General features: G+C 44.1%; 1 protein-coding gene and 1 long non-coding RNA gene across 9 annotated transcripts in view; both read right to left on the bottom strand.

Moving 5' to 3' along the window:
* Positions 1-1,293: 1,293 nt before the first annotated feature.
* LOC135276753 (uncharacterized) lies at positions 1,294-9,105 on the bottom strand. Its single transcript, XR_010344289.1, has 3 exons — positions 8,771-9,105; positions 5,012-5,207; positions 1,294-3,632 (listed from the first exon to the last, which is right to left on the bottom strand). It is a non-coding gene; the product is annotated as an uncharacterized LOC135276753 (long non-coding RNA).
* Positions 9,106-13,949: 4,844 nt separating this feature from the next.
* ZNF146 (zinc finger protein 146) overlaps positions 13,950-22,896 on the bottom strand; it is a 59,123-nt gene continuing 50,176 nt past the window's right edge. For 7 of the 8 annotated variants that reach the window (XM_021676540.2, XM_012437368.2, XM_064381440.1 and 4 more), the window contains one exon: positions 13,950-17,037. In XM_021676540.2, coding sequence (XP_021532215.1) covers positions 15,381-16,259 — 879 coding nt within the window. In that variant the 5' untranslated portion in view covers positions 16,260-17,037 and the 3' untranslated portion in view covers positions 13,950-15,380. Of the gene's footprint in view, positions 17,038-17,516; positions 17,658-22,896 lie in introns of all 8 variants that reach the window. The other variant, XM_064381439.1, reaches the window with a different exon arrangement.

The raw sequence follows: 22,896 nt of genomic DNA on the forward strand, positions 1-22,896 counted from the left end.
ACCGTTTTCGCTGGCCTGAGGCTGGGACCCTGCGCTGCTTTCCCGCCCTCCACTTGAAGTTTCTGCCCCTGGTCGACCCTCCGCGAATCCTGGCCTCCTGAGACCATCCTGTCGACGTTCTGGCGAGGACTGGCCTTAGCCCCGAGTCCAGCGTGCTGCCACAGAAAGCTCCTGCTTCTTGAAGCGTCAAGGACTCATCTCCAGAAAGCGGTAGCGGTCTCTGCGACGTGAGCACCCGCTCGCGATTCACGCATGCGCATTGTCAAGGCTGCAGGTGCTCCGCTTCGCGCATGCGCATTGTCTAGGCTGACCGTGTTCTGCTCTCGTTCAGGTGCAGCCCCTGAAAAAAATTGCCGGGGCTGTGTGTTCCAGTGCGACTGCTCGTGCGTGTCTTCCGACGGATGTGTTTCGTTCGCTGGAGGGCGGTTTCATGCATGTCTGCCTGTTTCTGGTGATCCCCTTTCTCAGTCTCTGCCCAGGTCGTGGGGCCGGTCCTGTGACTGGAACGGGCAATCATTTTCCTGGCGGTTCCACTTTCGGTTTGTGAACGCCTTAGTGAGGTTTGGCGCTGTGTCGATCCGCAGGCGTTCAAATCACCTACCCGTTCTGAGTGACCTTGTTTCTAAAATCCTCCACCCAGGAGCACAGGATCCGGATGTCTCTCAAGAATTACAAAGGAAGTGCAGATTATTGCAAAGCACATGATAGCTAACACTGGATAGATGAGATTAGCATCGGTTTGTTAATTACCCATACTTACAGCCCAGGGAAGGAGAGCCCAGCACACCATGCAGGGTACAGTGTGTTGAACTCAGGAGTAATCAGGTGCAGGTTTTTCCAGGATGTTTTGTAGTAGCAAGAATATGGGAGGTAACCCCTGGTTCTTGAGGGATGGTGTGACTGGCTTGTTTGAATAATTCTGCAGGCTGGCAGGAACCTGACTCCTGCTACTACACAGTAAGCAGGTACTGTGCCTGGCCTTGAGGGGAGTGGTTCGGCTAGGGCACCTTATTCAAAGGAGTACAATGGGGCAGGAAATTTGCAGTAAATCCATTTAGCCCTCCTTGTTTTTGCCCAGTGTCAGGGCACATATAATATTGAGCTTTAATTTTAGGCCTTATACCACACTTGACCCTTTGATGTCTTGACATCTCTTAGTGATACTGATACTTCTAGAGTGTAGAAGTGTTACTGGGTGGAAGATCTTGACTGCAAGTTCTCCGGGCTTCGGGCTCGTTGAAGAAAGAAGTGAACGAAGCACACAAAACAACAAAAGAACGAAACCATGGAAGAAAGAAGCAACGAAAGTGCAGATTTATTGAAGCCAAAGTCCACTTTACAGAGCGGGAGTGGGCTAGGGCAAGCAGCTAAAGAGCCCAGATTAGTGTTCTTTAGGGTTTTTATTAAGCTAAAAGAATTTGGTAACAGGTAAAGGGTAAAGGGTAAAAGTGCCCGTTAGAGGCCTCTAACTGGTTACACCCTATGAAGGATTGGCCTGTGGCCACGCGGAGGCTGGAGACTTCTGTCTTGTTATCACAGGAGTGAGGATGTGGCCTGTGTGCTGCTTAACCTGGCCTACAACTTGCTGCACCTGCTGTTCTTTTCCTTCCACTTTAACCCCTGGTTATGCTAATTTTCTATTCTCCTGCCTCAGAAGTGCCTCCCTAGGAAGCCAGGCAGGCTCTTACCAGGAGGGCGAGGACCACAGTTTTTCTCATAGCTATGATTCGTGTTTGGAAACCTATGCAGAGCCTTTGGCTCCATTTCATATGGGATAGCCAAAAGAACAGATATGTGGTTTCCAGATTATGATTTGTCTTTGAATATTTGTGTAACCTTATGTATTACCATCAGTTTTTGTTAGATGCTGTTGTTCTTGCCCACCATTATTATTATTATTTCGAGACAGAGTCTCACTCTGTTGCCCAGGCTGGAGTGCAATGCCACGACATCAGCTCACTGCAACCTCCACCTCCAGGGTTCAAGCAATTCTCCTGCCTCAGCCTCCCAGGTAGCTGGGATTATAGGCATGTAATATTAGTCACCACACCAGACTAATTTTTGTATTTGTGGTAGAAACAAGGTTTCACCATGTTGGCCAGGCTAGTCTCAAATTCCCAATCTCATGATGAAACCCTGTCTATACAAAATATACAAAAACATTAGCTGGGCATGGTGAATCACTTGAACCCCGGGGGGACAGAGGTTGCAATGAGCCAACATCATGCCTCTGCATTTCATCCTGGGTAACAAAGCAAGATTGTGACTCAAAAAAAAATTTTTTTAATAAAATAAAATATGTGGGTATAGGCCAGGTGCAGTGGCTCACATCTGTAGTCCCAGCACTTTGAGAGGCTGAGATAGGAGGATCACTCAAGACCAGCCTGGACAACAAAGTAAGACCCCACCCCTAAAGAAAAAAAAAGTGTGTGTGTGTGTGTGTGTGTGTGTGTAATATGACATGAACAAATGTGGGTGTATTAGTCATTCACCAGTTACTGATGCCATATAACACACCATTCCAAACTTAGTAGTATAAGGCAACCATTTTACTATGCTCACCGATTCTGTGGGCCAGGAATTCAGACAGCTCACAGAAGAGATAGTTTGCCTCTACTCCAGATGTCTGTGGCCTTACCCGGGAGGATTCAAAGGCTGGGAGTGACCTGATGCCTGAGGGCTGCAATCCTATGAAGTCTGCTTTGCACACATGTCTGGCACCTGGGGTGGGAGGACTCAGAGACTCGGACTAGTAGCCTCTCCATGTGACTTGGCTTCCTCATAGCATGGTGGCTCAGGGCACGTGGAGCTTCTTACATGATGGCTCAAGACTTCAAACACTGGAGTTTCAGCTAATGAGGTGAAGGTCACAGTGCTGACTGAGCCTTGGGAGTCACACAGCATTGGTTACAAACAATAAACCAATCCAGATTCAAGGGCAGAGGAGTTAGACTTCACCTCTAAAAGTGGGAATGGCAAGATTATAGAAGAACATTTGAGACAAGCCTTTTGTTGCAACCATCTTTGAAAAATACAATCTGCTACAATCACCTTTGGAAACTAGGAAACCAATTTATGATTCTGAAACTAATCATTCTGAAAACTACTGAATATGAATGAAGAGAATCAATCATTTATCTTCCCTTTCCTACACATATTATCCCTCCAAGTAATCAGATCACTGATGTGGGGGGAGTTCATTTTTATAAAAGGATTCCAGTCATAATGGCCGAAAGAGAGACAAAATAAGAAGGCAATCATTTTGCAGCTCCTAACAACATCATGATCATCAATGAATGCATGACATTATGCAAAAGGCAGCAACTATACAATGGGTAAATCACATGGATTACACTTCAGCCCACTATCAAATCGGATCACAAAAACAGTGACAAGCAGACCTTGCCAAAATAATTGACCTTGATTTTGATCAAGCCTCTAGAGCTGAGTTTCTCAACTCTGACACTATTTACACTTTGGACCAGATAATTCTTTGTTTGAGGTGGAAGGAAGCTGTCCTGTACATAGGATGTTTAGCAGCACCCTGGCCTCTAGCCAATAGGTGTCAGAAATAGCATCCTTCCTTCCAGTTGTGAAGACCAAAAAGCTCTCCAAACATTGCCAAATGTCTTCTAGAGGAAAAACAAAAACAAAAACAAAAAACACAACTTGTTAACAATCACCACTCTAGTTAATGACCAGATATTTTAGAGAAAATATAGAGAATCTAATACGTCAATCAGTACCATAGCAGTGTACTCAAACACAGTATGTGGAAACTCTAGATGATCCAGTGTTTGATTTCTCCAAAAAATAAATATCAAGAAAAAAGAAAAGTCAATAGATTAAAAGATATATAAGAGTGAGCCAGGAGCAGTGGCTCACCCCTGTAATTCCAGCACTTTGCGAGGCCGAGGCAGGCAGATCACTGAGGTCAGGAGTTGGAGACCAGCCTGGCTAACAAGGTGAAATGCTGTCTCTACTAAGAATACAAAAAATAGCCAGGCGTGGTGGCACACACCTGTAGTCCCAGCTACATGGGAGTCTGAGGCAAGAGACTTGCTCTAACCCGGAAGGCAGAGGCTGCAGTGAAGCAAGATCGAGCCACTGCACTCCAGCCTGGGCGACAGAGCAAGACTCTGTCTCAAAACAAAACAAAAACAAAAAACAAAAAAAAATTAGTGGTAGCGTGTGCCTATAATCCCAGCTGCTTTGGAGGCTGAGGCAAAATAATCACTTGAACCCGGGAGATGGAGGTTGCAGTGAGCCAAAATTATTCCATTGTACTCTAAGCTGGGCGACAGAACAAGACTCTGTCTCAAAAAAAAAAAGAGAGAGAGAGAAATATAAGAGCTTTATGCTCTAACCTCGACATGTAGATCTTATTTAAACTCTGAAATGAACAAATCAACTGTAACTGATTATGCGATTTTTAAGAAATTGTTCTTTTTCTTTCTCTCTCTCTTTTTTTTTAAGACAGGATCTTGCTCTGTCACCCAGGCTGGAGTGCAGTCGGGCAATCTTGGCTCACTGTAGACTCAAATTCGCAGGCTCAGGTAATCCTCTCACCTCCCAGGTAGCTGGGACTACAGGTGTGCACCACCATGCCCGGCTAAATTTTTGTATTTTTTTTGTAGAGACGGGGTTTTGCCATGTTACCTAGGCTGGTCTCAAACTCTTGGACTCAAGTGATCCTCCTGCTTTGCCCCACTGAAGTGCTGGGATACAGGCATGAGCCACGGCACCTGGCCAGGAATTGCTCATTTTAATCTTAAAGTGACGATATGAAAACTGTCTTTTAAGAAAAGGTCTTAAAAGAACTTATATTTCATACTGAAATATTTATAAATGAAATGTCTGGAATTTTCTTTAAAATAATCAAATGGAAATAAAGATGAAGCAAAACTGGCTATGTGTTAATTGTTAAAGCTTGGTTCACTGTACTAGCTTTTCTACATATATAATGTTGAAAGTGTCCATATTAAAGAGCTTGAATTAAAAAAAAAATTACCTCCTTCCAAGTACCACTCAAATCAGTAAGCACTAATTCGGAAGGACGTCTGTAAGGTCTTCCTTAGAAAGACAAGCTAAGGCCGGGCGCGGTGGCTCATTCTTGTAATCGCAGCACTTTGGGAGGCCGAGGCGGGCAGATCACAAGGTCAGGAGTTGGAAACCAGTCTGGTCAACACAGTGAAACGCCATCTCTACTAAAAATAAAAATAAATAAATAAATAAATAAATAAATAAGCTGGGCATAATGGCAGGCACCTGTAATCCCAGCTACTTGGGAGACCAAGGCAGAAGAATCACTTGAACCTGGGAGGCGGAGGTTGCAGTGAGCTGAGATTGCCCCACTGCACTCCAACCTGGGCAACAGAGCAAGACACTGTCTCACCAAAAAAAAATTAATAAATAACAAATAACATATAATTCTAGTACAGCCAAAAGGGAACAGAAGTGACTCAATACATATGTGTGTGCATCTTTGAGCAAGGAGAGCGGTAAAGAAAACTTACCAGACTTTTAAAATGGATAAACATGGGGAGTTGGGGAATATAAAATAACAAGAAATATACATATATTGGTCTCTGCCCCAGCTCCTGGTTTAGAGCTCCTTAAAACCGTTGGGGAGTAGGAGGATCATTTGTTCTAATATCTGGTCTTTGCCCTAGTCCCTGACACAGAGCTCTCAAATCCCTTGGGATTTCCTGGCTGATAGCAGCATCTTATGTTCTAATGAGGTGACTTGGTAGGCTTGTGGATGGCCTTAGGATGTGATATGAGGGTTGGAACCTTCAGCTCCACCCCTTCACCTCCGGGCAGGGGATGGAAGGTGAAGCCTGAGTTGACTGCCAATGGCCAATGATGTAATCAGTAATGCCTATGAAGTGAAGCCTCCATGAAAACCCAAAAGGACTGCGTTCAGAGAGCTTCCAGATTGCTGAACACGTGGAGCTTACCAGAGGATGATGTGCTGGGGAGAGAGCACTGAAGTCCAGTGCGACTTCCCACATACGTTGCCCTAGGTACCTTTTCATCCATAACCTTTGTAATATCCTTATTTTTATTTTATTTTATTTTATTTCTTTATGTAATATCCTTTTTATTATTTTATTTTTTGACATGCAGTCTCTCTCTATTGTCCAGGCTGGAGTTCAGTAGCACGATCTGGGCTCACTGCAACCTCCGCCTCCCAGGTTCAAGTGATTTTTCAGCCTCAGCCTCCTGAGTACCTGGGATTATAGGCACCTACTACCAAGCCCGGCTAACTTTTGTATTTTCAGTAGAGGTAGGGTTTCACCATGTTGGCCAGACTGCTCTTGAACTCCTGACCTCAGGCGATCCACCCGCCTCGGCCTCCCAAAATTCTGGGATTATAGGTGTGAGCCACTGCGCCTGGTCCTTATTTAAAAAAAAATTTTTTTTAGGCCGGGCACAGTGGCTCACACCTGTAATCCCAGCACTCTGGGAGGCCGAGGCAGGTGGATCACCTGAGGTCAGGAGTTCAAGACCCGCCTGACCAACATGGTGAAACCCCGTCTTTAAAAAAAAAAAAAAAAAATTTTTTTTTGAGACAGGTTCTGGTACTGTTGCCCAGGCTGGAGTGCATTGGGAAGATCTGGGCTCACCACAGCCTTGACCTCCTGGGCTCAAACAACCCTCCCACCTTAGCCTCCCCAAGTACTAGGACTACAGGTGTGCACCACCACACCCAGCTAAGTTTTGTATTTTAGTAAAGACAAGATTTTTCTATGTTGCCAAGGCTGGTGTCCAACTCCTAGGCTCAAGCGATCCGCCTACCTCAGCCTCCAAAAACGCTGGGATTACAGATGGGCACTACCACACCCGGCTGTAATATCCTTTATGCTATACGAACTAATGTACTAAGGTTTCCCTGAGATCTGTGAGCCATCCTAGAAAATTAATCAGACCTGAGGAGAGGATGTGGAAACCCCAAATTTATAGCTAGTCAGAAGTACAGGTCATCACCTGGCTCTTGAGATGGACATCTGAAGTGGAAGGATCTTGCGGGACTGATCCCTTAGTCGGTGGGATCTGATGCTATCTCCAGGTAGGTGGTGTCAGGACTGAACTGAACTGTAGGACCCCCAGTTGGTGTCTGCTGGGGAACTGCTTGGTGTATGGAGAAAAAACCCACATCTGGTGTCAGAAATGTTCTTTATTGAGTGTTCAGTGGTGTGAGAGTAGAAGAGACCTTGTCTAGGAAGAGAGAGAATTTTCTTTATCTTTGCAAAATGTCACTCTTTACCCTCATTATTCAAATGAAGAAAAAACCCTTCAGCACATCCTGCTTTAATTTGGCATCTGTCCATCCCATGAAAGTTGTTTACGTCACCCACACCACACTTGCCTGGACACACAGGTGTTGTCTCTTAAGACCCTGCCCTCTACTGTTCCCTCCTTTATCCCTAATCATTCCTGTCCCACCTCTTCCTCCTCAAGGTAGACACAAAACATCTTCTCCTATATCAGCCCCAGCTTGCAACCAACCATCTTATTACACCCTGGAAATGTCTACATTGCAGAAATTACTTATGACCATGTTCTGTTTTTCCTCGTTAACTGTGTATTTCTTTTTTCTGTGTGGTTTTTTTTTTTTCCAGTCTCCCTCTGTCACCCAAGCTGAAGTGCAGTGGTATGATCTCTGCTCACTGCAATCTCCGCCTCCGAGGTTCAGGTGATTCTCCTGCCTCAGCCTCCCAAGTAGCTGGAATTAAACTAAACTAACAGGTTTGGAAGGCTTCTGGATTACTGAACATGTAAAGGGTCCTGGAGGGTGGTGCCCCCAGAGAGGGCATGGAAGCTCTGTACCCCTCCCCCATACCTTGCCCTATGCATCTCTTCCATCTGGCTGTTAATCTCTATCCTTTGCAATATTTTTTATAATAAATGGGTAAATATAAGTAAAGTGTTTCTCTGAGTTCTGTAAACCACTCTAGCAAAATGCTCAGACTTGAGGGGTCCTGGGAACCCCAATTTATAGCCAGTATGTCAGAAGCACAGGTCACATCCTGGGACCTGCAACTGGCATCTGAAACAGGCGGCAGTATTGTGGGACTAAGCCCTTAACTGATGGGTTCTGCTGCTATCTCCAGGCAGAGTCAGAATGGCAATGAATTGTAGGACACCCAGTTGGTGTCCGCTGAAGAACTGCTTAGTGTGAGAGAAAAAAACCTACAGATTAGTGAGTGGTATGTGTAAATGTAGAAAGAAAAACACTGGTTGTTTCCTATCTTTAAAACCGCTCATGACACACCATCATACTGTCACAACCTGCGCAATACACACTTCCGCCGTACGTACTGACACACAGTCAACAACATAAGCAAGAGTCACACAGTCAAGAAAAACCGTTCACGTGGTCCCAAATGGCCACACTTAATGCTGCTGTCACAATCATGCACAACGTCACACGACCGGCTGGCATCACACACACATGCACACACGGAGACGCGGGCGCACACCAACGTGTGGACAGAGACCCGCGCACCCAAACACAAATGCGCAGAGACGCACACACAGACACGTGCACGCAGACACGCGTGCACACAGGCAAACAGACACGTGCACACAAGAGATGCACACACAAAGACACGTGGGCACACAGATGCAAACACACACACGAGTTCACACAGAGACGCGCGCACAAAGACACACACGCACGCGAACAAACACGTCTCCCCGGCGCCCCCTCCGGCTCCCGCAGCCTTGGGGTTCCCGCCCGGCCACGGGTTCCTGGCTCCCTCACCGACTGCATCTCGGGGGCGATCCCGGTCGGGTTCCGTCTGAGCCGAGGTCCCACACCCAAACCGCGACAGCGGATCCATTACCCGGAGGCCCGCAGCCTGGCGAAGGAACCGGGACTCAGAGTAGCCTCCGGGACCGAGCCCTCCAAGAAAGGCAGCCTGGGGCCCCGACAAACGTAGACGGAGCCAGGGTGAGTCATAGACCCAGCAGACTAGGCAGCTGGAGGCATCGTCAACGGAGGGTCCTTAGGAGACCCTGACCCCATTCACCCAGGCACCAGGGACTCTCCCAAAGCACGAATTCTGGCAGGTGGTAGCCTGGAGGCAGGGAGGATGCTTCGCAAGCCTCCACCTACATGCGCGGCGGACCCTGGGAAAGGTAGTCCAGCGCAAGCCAACCCTGGGAAATGTAGTCCTGCGCAAGTCACCGCCTAGATGCTCCGTAAACCTTGAGAAATGTGGTCCCGAGTCGGCGAGCGTCACAGGCGCGGAGCTTTCCGGGTCGCAATGACTGTCCTGGCTTCGAGCCCGCCAGACGGGATGGTAGAATCCCCGGCCGCAGCCCTTCGGCTTAGAACTGAGCCTCTTTCAGGCCGGGCACGGGCTCAGTGTCGCGCCTGTAATCCCAGCACTTTGGGAGGCTGAGGCGGGCGAATCACGAGTTCAAGAGATCAAGACCATCCTGGCTAACATGGTGAAACCCTGTTTCTACTAAAAATACAAAAATTAGCTGGGCATGGTGGCGTGCGCCTGTGGTCCCAGCTACTTGAGAGGTTGAGGCAAGAGAATCGTTTGAACCCGGGAGGCGGAGGTTGAACGTTTTAAGTCAGTTTCATAAAAACTCCAAATGTGTTGTTAGACACATCAGAGGGATGTCTGAAATAAAGGCTGTCTGATCAGAAAAAAAAGTTACTTTCTATAAAAAAAATTAGTCGGGAGTAGTGGCGCACACCTGTAATCCCAGCTACTGGGGAGACTGAGGCAGAGAATTGCTTGAACCGGGGAGGTGGAGGTTGCAGTGAGCGGAGAGCCCGCCATTGCACTCCAGCCTGGGAGACAGAGCAAGACTCCGTCTCAAAAATAAATAAATAACATACTTTCTTTTATCACAAATCTTCCACATCCTCACCTCCCCTTTCATTCTAAGCAAATGACTCTAGCTGATCTTTTGTTGCGAAAATACAACCAGATAGGAACTAGTTTAGTTTCTCCACTATCAGATTCTCAGATTTGCGTGAATTGCCATCTACATTATCTCTTCCTTCCCCTCCAAATCGGAAGTATCCCATTTCCTATTAAACACCAGATGGGCCAACAGCCTCCTCTTCTCTCAGCCTCTCAAACACTTTTCTCCAGCAGTTCTTTCTTCCTTCCTTCCTTCCTTTCCCTTTTCTTTTCCTTCCTCTCTCCTTTTTTCTTTCTTTTTCAGACTGAGTCTCGCTCTGTAGCCCAGGCTGGAGTGCAGTGGCACAATCTTGCCTCACTGAAACCTCCACCTCCCAGGTTCAAGCGATTCTTGTGCCTCAGCCTCCCGAGTAGCTGAGATTACAGGCGCCTGCCACCATGCCTGGCTAATTTTTGTATTTTTTGGTAGATATGGGTTTCACCATGTTGGCCAGGTTGGTCTCAAACTCCTGAGCTCAAGTGATCTGCCCGCTTTGGCCTCCCAAAGTGCTGGGATTACAGGCGTGAGCCACCACGCCTGGCCTTGTTCTGTTTTCTTACTGGGTCACTACCATTTTACAAGCATCCTCTATGTCTTCCAGCTTTAATTAGTAACAAAGAACCAAAACTCCTTCCTAAATCTTGCGTCTGCCTCAAGCTACTGTCTCACATCTCTGGTCTTCCAGCAAAACTATTCAAGAAGAGTCATCTACACGCTATCACCCCTACCTATCTTCATGTTCACTCTGGTTGTTGGTTGTTTTGAGATGGGGTCTCAGTCACCCCCAGAGGTGGGACCTGGTGGGAGGTGTTTGGATTATGGAGGTGGATCCCTCATAAATGACTTAGTGCTATTTCCTTGGTGATGAGTGAATTCTCACTCTAGTCGTTCAGGAGAGATCTGGTTAAGAGTGTGGGACCTACCCTGTCTTGCTCCCTCTCTTGCCATGTAACTTGCGACATCCCCTTCTCCTTCCACTATGATTATAAGCTCCCTGAGGCCTCACTAGAAACAAATGCCAGCACAATGCTTCCTGTACAGCCTGCAGGACCGTAAGCCAAAATAAAATTCTTTTGTTTATAAATTACTCAGTCTCAGGTATTCCTTTATAGGAATTAAAAAAACACACACAGATGAACACAACTGGCATGTAAGTAGTAGGGAAATACTTCTCAAAAAGTTTACAAGAGCTTTCTCTCCTATCTATTGCACTGAAATAGAAGTCATAACTTGCTTTAGTCTTGGTTCCCTCACTAAGTAGATGTGAAAGTATTGTTTTGTTTGTTTTTGAGACTGGGTCTCACACTCTGTCACCCAGCCTGGAGCAGTGGCACAATCGCAGCTCACTGCAGCCTTGACCTCCTGGGCTCAAGCGATCCTCCCCGCCTCATCCGTCCAAGTAGCTGGGACTATAGGTGTGTGCCACCACATCTGGCTAATTTTTGTATGTTTTTGTAGAGACTGTGTTTCACTGTGTTGGCCAGGCCTGTCTCCAACTCCTGGGCTCAAGTAATCTGCCCACCTCAGCCTCCCACAGTGCTGGAATTACAGGTGTGAGCCACTGCACCTGGCCTTCTTTTCCTACATATAAAATGGGCAAATAGTTGGATGAATACTACTATCCAACAGAACTTTCCTGAAGATAAAATGGTTATAACAGGGGTTTCCAAACTGTGGTGGTCCCTGGTACAGCAGCATCAGCATGCTCTGGGAACTTCTCAGAAATGCAAATTCTAGCCCCCACCTGATTTACTGAATCAGAAACCCTGGAAAAGGGCCCAGCAACAAATCATCTAGGTGATTCTAACGTACACTGAAGAAAACTAATTTAGATAAAAACATTCTGCAGGGGGATGTTGGGGAGGGCACCAGAGCTAAATAAATGCCAAATTATCACTGCCTTGTATGACACAATCATGTTTAACCTTGCTATTGACCAGCGGTAAATAGGCAAAATTCCAATTCCAAATTTTTCATAAAACAGCTTGTTTTCCCATAGTACTGTCATCCTTCTGGTATCCAAGAGGAAGTGGTTCCAAGACAGCCTCCCAGACACCTAAAATGACAGATGCTCCAGATCCTCACATAAAATGGCACAGCATTGACATACAGCCTACACACATCCTCTTATATAATTTGAGTCATCTCTACATCACTCATAATACCTAATACACTGTAAATGCTATCCAAATACTTATATATTTATATTTCAAAAATTGTTGTGTGTATATATATACACACTATATATATATATATACATTGTGTGTGTGTATACATACTTTTTTTTTTTTTTTGAGACAGTTTCTCTCTTGTTGCCCAGGCTGGAGTGCAGTGGCACGATCCTGACTCACTGAAACCTCTGCCTCCCAGGTTCAAACGATTTTCCTGCCTCAGCCTCTGGAATAGCTGGGATTACAGGCATGTGCCACCATGCCCGGCTAATTTTTGTATTTTTTGTAGAAACAGGATTTCGCCATGTTGGCCAGGCTGGTCTTGAACTCCTGACCTCAGGTGATCCACCTGTCTAGGCCTCCCCAAGTGTTGGGATTACAGACATGAGCCACCACACCCAGGTAATTACTGTATATTTTAAATACTTTCCATCCAGGTTTGTTGATTAATGGATGCAGAACCCATGGATACAGAGGACCAACTGTATCATAAAGAGAATACCTTAAAACTTGAAATACATGTGCAAAAAGGGAGAAAGCAGAGAAAACAATGGGGTACTTCATAAATAGGAAGAATTCATTTACATCAAACTCAAATGCTGTATATTGTTGGCATTCATCATTATTCAAGAAAACCTTTAATAACACTCTTTGTATTATACTGTGATGAAGGATTAAAAAAATCTTCAGGAAGGGCTGGTTTACAAAATAGAACTGCCTAGGGTCTGAGCCATTTTTCTCACACCCATGCCATTCTCTCTCTGTAACAGCAGTGGGAGGAGTGACAGAGCCTGCAGGTTAAGACTGACTGGCAGGTGTTGACATCTAGTGCACTGGAAGTTCTGGGAGGTTGTTTTCTTTTTTTTTTGAGACGGAGTCTCACTCTGTCCCCAGGCTGGAGTACAATGGTGTGATCCCAGCTCACTGCAACCTCTGCCTCCTGGGTTCAAGCCATTCTCCTGCCTCAGCCACCCAAGTAGCTGGGAGTACAGGCGCTTGCCATAACGCCCAGCTAATTTTTGCATTTTTAGTAGAGACGGGGTTTCACCATGCTGGCCAGGATGGTCTCAATCTCTTGACTTCGTGATCCACCCGCCCTGGCCTCCCAAAGCGATGGGATTACAGGCATGAGCCACTGTGCCCTGTAATTTTCTTTTTTAAAACAAAATTAGCTGGGGATGGTGACTCATACCCGTAATGGCAGCACTTTAGGAGGCCATGGGAGAATCACTTGAACCCAGGAGTTTGAGACTAACCTGGACAATATACGGAGACCTCATAACTACAATTAAAAAAAAAATTAGCACAGCATGGGGGTGCCTGCCTGTGGTCCAGCTACTTGAGAGGCTGAGGTGGGAGGGCTGCTTGAGCCCAGTAGGCAGAGGAGACTGATGGTGGCTTGAGTCAAGATCCTGCCATGGTATTCTGGCCTGGGCAACAGAGCAACACCAAAAAAAAGATATTATCAAAAATTCAGTACTTAATGCACACGTTTCCTGTGACAATATGCAGGACAGGAAAACTGACATTTCTTGGAAGACTATTTTTCCACGGAGGGGTTGTGGGGATGGGGGATGTGAAGGGGATGTTTTCAGGATGAAACTGTTCCGTCTCACATCATCAGGAATCACATTCTCATAAGAAGCGCACAACCTAGGTTCCTCACACGCACAGTTCATAACAGGGTTCGTGCTCCTATGAGAATCTCATGCCACCGCTGATCTGGCAGGAGGTGGAGGAGCTCAGGTGACAAATGGTTGCTCACCCAACACTCACCTCCTACCATGCAGTTGGGACCCCAATATAGTGTGTATCCCATGTTAAAATAATCAAAACAGATTTGGATTATGCTGTTCTTTTAAATTTTAATAAAATAGATTAATTTCATATTACATAGAGAGCAAGTCCATCCACTCATTCGTGATAAAATTTTAGAAATATTTTTTATAAAATGTTTAGTATTTGATTGGAAATGAATCCAGTATAACATGACTTCTACAGATACAGCATTTCCATCCTCACTCCCATTCCTATTGAGAAATTTTAAAAATACAGAAAAGTACAAAAAATAAGACAAGATATCCATATACCACAATCCAGAATCAATCAGAATCTTCTTATATTTACTTGAAGTCTTTTAAAGAGAAGTGGATGTTTATATAAAAAGCTCAAGCCCCCTTTAACCGATACCCACCCCACCTCCCAAACTCATTACTTTCCCTTCTCCACTCTTCACAGATGACCACTATCAAGAGTTTGGTCTGTATCCTTCCAACCCATTTCAACAGCATGTACATACATATATGCATCCATTACCAATAGACAGTACTGAGTGAGGGAACTTTTCATTCAAATTTACAAAGTCATTGTACTATCTGCATCCTTCTGCAACTTGATCCCCCCTCAACACTTCTGGGATCTTTCTGTGAATACATGTGGATTTCATTGGTTGCATGTTACAGATATATAGTATTACATAAGAATTTCCCATAGAGTTCCTGATGGGCATTCTCAGTTGTTTCTAATTTTTGGCTACTACAAGTCAAGCCACAGTAAATATCCTAGTACGTATTTCCTGAGCATTCATAGTCACAAGTAGAACTGCTAAGTATTTCTGAAGTTGTTAAAAGGAATGTTTCCCTGTTCCCAAGGTCATATTACATGTAGTACACAGCTATTCATATTTCTGTTTTTAATCTCTGGATTTACTTTTGCGTATAGTTCATGGTCTATTTTTCTCCCTTGGAGAACAAATTACCTCCACTTAAAAAAATAGTTCCATTATTTCCTCACTTCCTGATGCTGCTTATATCATATTCCAAATTCTAATAAATGCATAGGTCTTTTTCTGAAATCTCTTCTGCTCTGTTCATTTAATACCAAAGGAGTCTTATATTATTTGTAGATGACCATGTCATCTATTTTTGTCTGTTCTTTTCCAATATTTACAACTTTTTTGTTACTGGCAAAGATCTCCAGATCTGTGGTGGCAGCAATAAAAAACAGACATCCATTTTCTGTTCCCATTTGTCGTGAATCTGTGCCTAAACTTTCAGCATGATCACTGCTGCAAGTGTCTTTCCTGGACATAGGCTTTTTATCATATGCATGTCTTTCTCTTCAGCACAAATTTTCTGGTGTCCCTTAAGTTTTTAGAACTTTAGTTAAAGTTAACCTCATTCGTGGTGCTTTGCTTCAGATGGATTATTACTGATGCATGATGAGGTGCCCATTTCTAATGAAAGCTTTCCCACTTTCTAGGTATTCATAGGGTTTTTAGTGAGTATGAATTTTCTGGTGTCTAATGTGGTGTGACTTCTGGCTGAAAGCTTTCCCACATTCGCTGCACTGATAAGGCTTCTTACCTGTGTGTATTCTCAAGTGCAGAGCAAGGGTTGAGAACTGAGAAAAAGCTTTCCCACATTCGTTACAACCATAGGGCTTCTCACCTGTATGGCTTCTCACATGCACAGTGAGAGATGAGCTCTGAGAGAAGGCCTTTCCACACACATTGCATTCATAAGGTTTATCGCCCGAATGGATTCTCACGTGTACGATAAGTGATGTTCGCTGAGAGAAGGCTTTTCCACATTCGTTACATTCATAGGGTTTCTCTCCAGTGTGAATGTTCTGATGTTTTATGAGGTACTTCTTCTGGCCAAAGGCTGTTCCACATTCACTACATTTAAAAGGCTTCTCTCCAATATGGATTTTCTCATGCTCAGTAAGGTTGGATTTCCCACTAAAGGTTTTTCCACACTCCTTACATACAAAGGGCTTCTCTCCCGTGTGAGTTCTCTGGTGTCTGATGAGGTTTGACTTCTGAATGAAAGCCTTCCCGCAATCTTTACACTCAAAAGGTTTTTCTCCAGTGTGAATTTTCTGGTGCGTAAGGAGGTTTTCCTTCTGGCTAAAGGATTTCCCACATTCATTACATTCAAAAAGCTTCTCGCCGGTGTGGGTGTTCTGATGTTTAATGACATACTGCTTCTGGCTAAAGGCTTTGCCACACTCGTTACATTCAAAAGGTTTCTCTCTCGTATGAAAATGCTCATGCTCGGTGAGGTTTGACTTGTGGCTGAAGACTTTCCCACATACCTTACAGGCAAAGGGGTTTTCCCCACTGTAAATTCTCTGCTGGCTGAGCTGTGACATCTGAATGGAAGCTTGCCCACATTCACAAGGTTTCTCTCCAGTAGAAATTGTTTGATGAATGAGGATTTACTTTTGGCTTAAGAGATTTCCACATCTCTTACATTTATAAGGCTTCTCTGTGTATGACCACCCAAATGCGTATCAAGGGATAAGGTTTGAGAGGAAGTTTTTATCATACTCAGTACATTCAATGTTCTCTCTCCAGAAAAATTTTCTAATATTCAATGAAGTATTGATACTTTCACCTTCACTGGTTTCTCACCAGCATGAATTTTCTGCTTCTCAATGAGATCTGTCATCTAGCTAAGGGCCTGTCAATACTCCTTAGAAGCACAGGGTTTCTCTTCAGCATGACTTCTACATTCAATGAGATGTGACATGTGAGTAAAAGTTCCCCCACATTCAGAAAATTCATAGGGTTTCTCTCCAGTATGAACACTCTGGTATCAGATGAGGTACAGACGTTTTAAACCAAAGGCATTTACACTGAAAGGTGGTTAATACCATAAGAAGTAAGCTGTGGTAGAGAAGTTCCCAACTAATTCCCTTGATGATTCTTACACAACCTCCCTCATGACTTCAGTCCAGGTTGTGTTTCAAACTCCAAACTTCAAAAAGGTGTGGCCTTCAAAGAAAGAAGGTCTGAGAGCAGAGGAAGTATTTTTCCTTCTTTTCCTCAGTCTTTTCCTGCTCTTTTCCTGTCTTTACTGGAGATGGATCAACTTGCCTCCCAAGTTTTGGTGCCTCTTTATCTGCTCATCATTTTCTCAGGCTTCCTCTAAAATGGAGTACAAAGAACCATCACACAAAGGAGTTAATTCATAAAGTACCCAGAACCATGGCTGGCACATGGTAAGCCCTTCATCTTACCTTTATGTTACCATCACTTTTATTTTTGAATTTTCCCATTACTAGCAATAAAATTTCAGATTGTGCTTTTCTGAGACGAACTCTGGTAGCCCATCTCCCAATATGAAAAGAATCTATATTATTAATGCCTCCAACTAAATTATCAGAAGGGAACCCTACTTGAGGTCACCTAGGCAGAAAATTAACATTCATGGGTCCACAAAGCTTAGAGTACTCTTGAAAAATAATGTTTCCATTTCAGAATTTAGCAAGTTGTATAACAAATAATAAAGAATTGCCAAATAGAAGAAAGAGATAAAGAGATGACTACATAAAAATTAGAAAGTCCACCTGGGATGCTAACAAATAAAAGAATTTTTTTTTTTTAGACGGAGTTTTACTCGTTACCTAGGCTGGAGTGCAGTGGTGCAATCTCAGCTCACTGCAACCTCCACCTCCTGGGCTCAAGTGATTCTCCTGCCTCAGCCTCCTGAGTAGCTGGGATTACAGGGGCCTGCCATCACGCCCGGCTAAATAATGCTTATATTTCTAAGAAAGAGAATAGATCAATCAACAAGTGCTTTTCTCCAAAACCCAATAAAATGGTAAGAAAGAGAAAATGGTAGAAACTGACAAGAAAAAGAAATATAGAGGAGATACTGGTATACAACAGACATGAACACATTTTTCAATAATGGAAAGGATGGGGAAGATTTCAATGCACAGTAGAGTTATGAGGAAACTCAAATAATGTAAATGTACTGCAGAAGAGAATGCCAGTGATTTGTGCCACAAAATATTAAGAAAGAGGTAGAAAATGAAGATAATTAGGTTTTTCACAAGGAATAAAGGATGGTGGCTGAAAAAAATGTGAGGAGCAGTTGAACATGCAATGTCCAGTCATGAGAACAAAGGATGGCCCCACCTTCGTATGAAATGGAAGATTATCCTCTGAAGAAATTTCATCAGAGCTCAGGGGCATCCAGCAAATTAGATGACAGGAATGAGCTGCTATACGGAAATCAAGGAGATTAAACCAACATATATGGTAAGACCTGCAGCGCCATTCTGCAGCTGAAGACAAAAGATGCTGGCAGCCAGGTATATATACCCATGGGCAGGATACTAGAGGATCTGTCTCTGGAGAAACTGAAAGGCCCACAGTAAACCTCATCAGCAGCCTGGCCAACATGGCGAAACCCCATCTCTACTAAAAATACAAAAAACTAGCCCAGCATGGTGGTGTGCGCCTGGAATCCCAGCTGCTTGGGAGGCAAAGGCATGAGAATCACTTGAACCTGGGAGGCAGAGGTTGCAGTGAGTTGAGATCATGCCACTGCACTCCAACTCCAGCCTGAGTGAAAAAGCAAGACTGTCGCCAAAACAAAACAAAACAAAACAAAGCCTCATTAAGATGCCCCTCTCCAAGACGGTAAGTATCAAAGTGTCACTTGTATTCATATCTCATTGGCTAAAACAAAAGACTTGGCCGTGGCTGAGTTCACTGGAGTCAGACAGTGTAATCCTTCTGCAAGACGGAGACCAGTGGTTCACTAAGCATTTCACTTTTCAGCCACTGAAGCCTACCAGATACAAGCACCCAGGCACAAAAAAGCTTATGATCACCTCTTAGTGAGCTATTAACAAATATTCCACTAGCCCCATTAACATGAAAGACATCAAAATAAAGAGAAAAAAGCTATGAGGAAATAAAGGCAAGGCCCAGCAAACAACACTACAACCAGTCAGGAATAGGTAAAAGAGATTTTGTCAGTTAAACATTAACAGGGTTTTGTAAGCAAGAAATGGAAATAAAAGTTCCCTTAGAAATTAAGACTGTGAGAGAAAGGGAAAAAAAAGATAAAGCAGAACGTATCCACATTCATCACTAACAAGTCACCTTGTTCCAGAAGGCATGGCTGCCTCATCCTAGCAAACTCAAGCATGGTAGGTGCTCACTTGGCTGATAAAATATGATCACAAGTGACAAGTGTCATTTCATGGTAGAAGTTTCAATGACAAATTCAGAGGATACACCAAGGAAACATAAAAGCTGAGTAAAAGAAGTTCCAAAAAAAGAAGGTAATTCATTAGAGGAAGTATTCAAAGAACAAAAAAGTTGCCTCTACTCTAAGTCGAAGGGTCCACTTGAGTAAGAATAAGACCCATACCTAGACACATTACTGTGACATTTCAAAACACAAAATACAGAGGTTATAAATGTTTTCAGAAAGAAAGAACAAGGCTAGACATGGTGGCTCACACCCGTAATCCCAACCCTTTGGGAGGCCAAGGTGGGAGAACCACTTGAGCCCAGGAGTTCAAGATCAGGAAGGACAACATAGCGAGACTCCAACCCTAAAGAAAAAAAAAAAAAAAGTAAAGAGTTTCTGAGACTAAAACATTTGAGAACAGCAGCTCAAAATATTCATTCAACAAATAGTTGTCTCCTTACCAGGTATGTGCATGGCAGTTCTAGGCTCTAGAGATAAATAGTATTGAACGAAACTGACAACATATCCTGCTCTCATCAAGTTTACATTCTAGTTGACATGATACAAGAATAGAGATGGTTTGCTAAAAAGCAACCCAGGCACAGTGGCTCACGCCTGTAATTCCAGTCCTTTGGGAGCCCTAGGCAGGCAGATCATTTGAGGTTAGGAATTCCAGATCAGCCTAGCCAACATGGTGAAACCCTGTCTCCACTATAAATACAAAATTAGCCGGGGTTGGGTGCAGTGGCTCACACCTGTAATCCCAACACTTTGGGAGACCGATGTGGGCGGATTATCTGAGGTCAAAAGTTCGAGACCAGCCTGGCCAACATGGTGAAACCTCGTCTCTACTAAAAATACAAAAATTAGCTGAGTGTGGTGGTGGGTGCTTATAATTCCAGCTACTTGGGAGGCTGAGGCAGGAGAATCGCTTGAACCCAGGAGTTGGAGGTTGCAGTGAGCTGAGATTGCACCACTGCACTCCAACCTGGATGACATAGTGAAATTTCATCTCAAAAAAAAAAAAAACGTTTTAAGTGCTATGGAAAAAAACTAGGGAAGTGGTAAATAGTTTCAATTTCAGATAGGATCATCTCTGACAAGTCAAGTATTATGTCAAGACAAGAAGAAAATTAAGACAATGATCCTTACAGGTATCTGGAGGAAGAGCTTTCCTTTTTTTTTGAGACAGAGTTTTGCTCTTGTTACCCACGCTGCAGTGCAAAGGCACGATCTTGGCTCACTGCAACCCTCACCTTCTGGGTTTAAGTGATTCTCCTGCCTCAGCCTCCCAAGTAGCTGGGATTACAGGCGGGCACCACCACGCCCGGCTAATTTTTGTATTTTTAGTAGATACAGGATTTCACCATGTTGGTCAGGCTGGTCTCAAACTCCTGATCTCAGGTGATCTGGCCACCTTGGCCTCCCAAAATGTTGGGATTACAGGCATGAGCCACCGCACCCAGCCTGGAGGAAGAGCTTTCCAAGTTAAAGAAGTTCACAGGCCCAAAAGATCCTGCTGAGCTTAAGTGACAGTGATACTTATGAAACACAATGTCCTCTATGTCCTTCTTTGGCTTAGTCTGACCCCCTCCTATCTTTCCATTTTTAGTTATTTTTTTAAAGACAGGGTCTCACTGTTGCCCAGGCTGGAACACAGTAGCACAGTCCTATCTTAGTACAGCCTCAAATTCCTGGGCCCAAAGTGATCTTCCACTCCAGGCTCCTGAGTAGCTAGGACCATAGGCATAGGCCACCATGCCCCACTATTTTAAAAAACTTTTTGTAGAGATGGGGGTCTCATTATATGGCTCAGACTACTCTCTAACTCCTGGCCTCAAGCAATCCTCCTACCTCCCCAGCTACCTAAATGCTGGGATTCCAGGTGTGAGCTGATGTACCTGGTATCAGGGGTGAGCTGATGTATCTTTTAACTTTTTTAGAATCTATACATCTTCCTGAACTGGCTCCCAGAATATGCTTTTTTTTTTTTTTTTTTTTTGGAGACGGAGGCTTGCTCTGTCACGCACGCAGGCTGGAATGCAGTAGCACCATCTCAGCTCACTGCAACCTCCACTTCCCAGGGTCAAGTTATTCTCCTGCCTCAGTCTCCCAAGTAGCAAAGATTACAGGCACATGCCACCACACTCAGTTAATTTTTGTATTTTTAGTAGAGACAGGGTTTTGCTATGTTGGTCAGGCTGGTCTTAAACTCCTGACCTCAGGTGATCCAACCGCCTCAGCCTTCCAAGGTGCTGGGATTACAGGCCTGGAATGCGCTCTTAAAAGACTTCCTGACAGGCACAATCGTTCATAATTTGTAATCATAGCAACGTGGGAGGCTGAAGCAGGAGGATCACTTGAGGCCAGGAGTTTGTGACCAGCTTGGGCAATGTGGCAAGATCTTGTCTCAAAAAATAAAAATTTTTTTTAAGGAGGTCTCTAATTTTGTCTCTTAAAAACACCATTCTCTGAACTTCTAATTATTATTAGACTCACTGATTCTAAAATATGCTTTTCATATGAAATATTTTTAAACCCACAGTTATACATAGCTAAGTCTTAACATCCTAACTATAACCTGAGATGCTGGGTTACATCAATGGCTCTAATCTTTTATTTGAATGGCTGACAATACTGTACACATTTTAAAAATACTAAGGGCAGTATCATGGAGGAAAAAACAGTGGAATTAGGAAGGTTGAAAGTTTGTATTTTACTTAAAAAATTAGCTGGGTGTGTGGCACGTGTAATGCATGCCTGTGGTCCCAGCTGCTCAAGAGGCTGAGGCAGGAGGACTGCTTGAGCCCAGGAGGTTAAGGCTGCCATAAGCCACGTTCATACCACTGCACTCCAGCCTGGGCAACACAGCGACACTTTGTCTCAAAAAAAAAAAAAAAAAGGGAAAGTTTGTTTGTTTTGAGACGGAGTCTTACTCTGTCACCCAGGCTGGAGTGCAGTGGTGTGATCTTGACTCACTGCAAACTCAGCCTCAAGGGTAAAAGAGATTCTCCTGCCTCAGCCTCCCCTGTAGCTGGGATTACAAGCTCAAGGCAAGACGTCTGACTTATTTTTGTATTTTTAGTGGAGACAGGGTTTTGCCATGTTGGCCAAGCTGGTCTTCAACTCCTGACCTCAGATGATCCACCTGCCTCAGCCTCCCAAAGTGCTGGATCACAGGCATGAGCCACCACACCTGGCCAGAAAGAAAAGTTTAGATTTTTAAAACACAGCAACAAGATCCAAAGCTTGCATCTTGATTACATCCTGGAATTGAAAAAACTATGAAAGGCCAAGTGGAAACCTGTGAACACAGACTGTGTAGTCTATAATATTAGGGCAATATGGTTAATCTGCTAAGACATGATAATGGTATTTTGTTATATGTCGGGGGGGGTCCTTTTTTTTTTCTTTGTTTTTGTTTCTTTTTCTGAGATGGAGTCTCACTCTGTTGCCCAGGCTAGAGTGTAGTGGTGTGATCTCGACTCACCGTAATCTCTGCCTCCTGAGTGTAAGTGATTTTCCTCCCTTCGCTTCCCAAGTAGCTGGGATTACAGGGATGCACCACCACACCTAATTTTTGTATTTTTAGTAGAGACCGGTTTCACCATGTTGGCCAGGCTGGACTTGAACTCCTGACCTCAGGTGATCTGCCCACTTGTGCTTTTCTTGGTAGAGAATACATAGTTAATTTTTTAGGAGTAGAGTATCATGATGTGTCAGCACACAAAATAAACACAGATACGGACAAACAAAAACATGGCAAAATATTAATTATTGAATCTACATGGTGA

This window comes from Aotus nancymaae, unplaced genomic scaffold (assembly GCF_030222135.1).
Source record: "Aotus nancymaae isolate 86718 unplaced genomic scaffold, 86718_ANA_hifiasm-v0.15.2.pri h1tg000028l, whole genome shotgun sequence".
NCBI lineage: Eukaryota > Metazoa > Chordata > Mammalia > Primates > Aotidae > Aotus > Aotus nancymaae.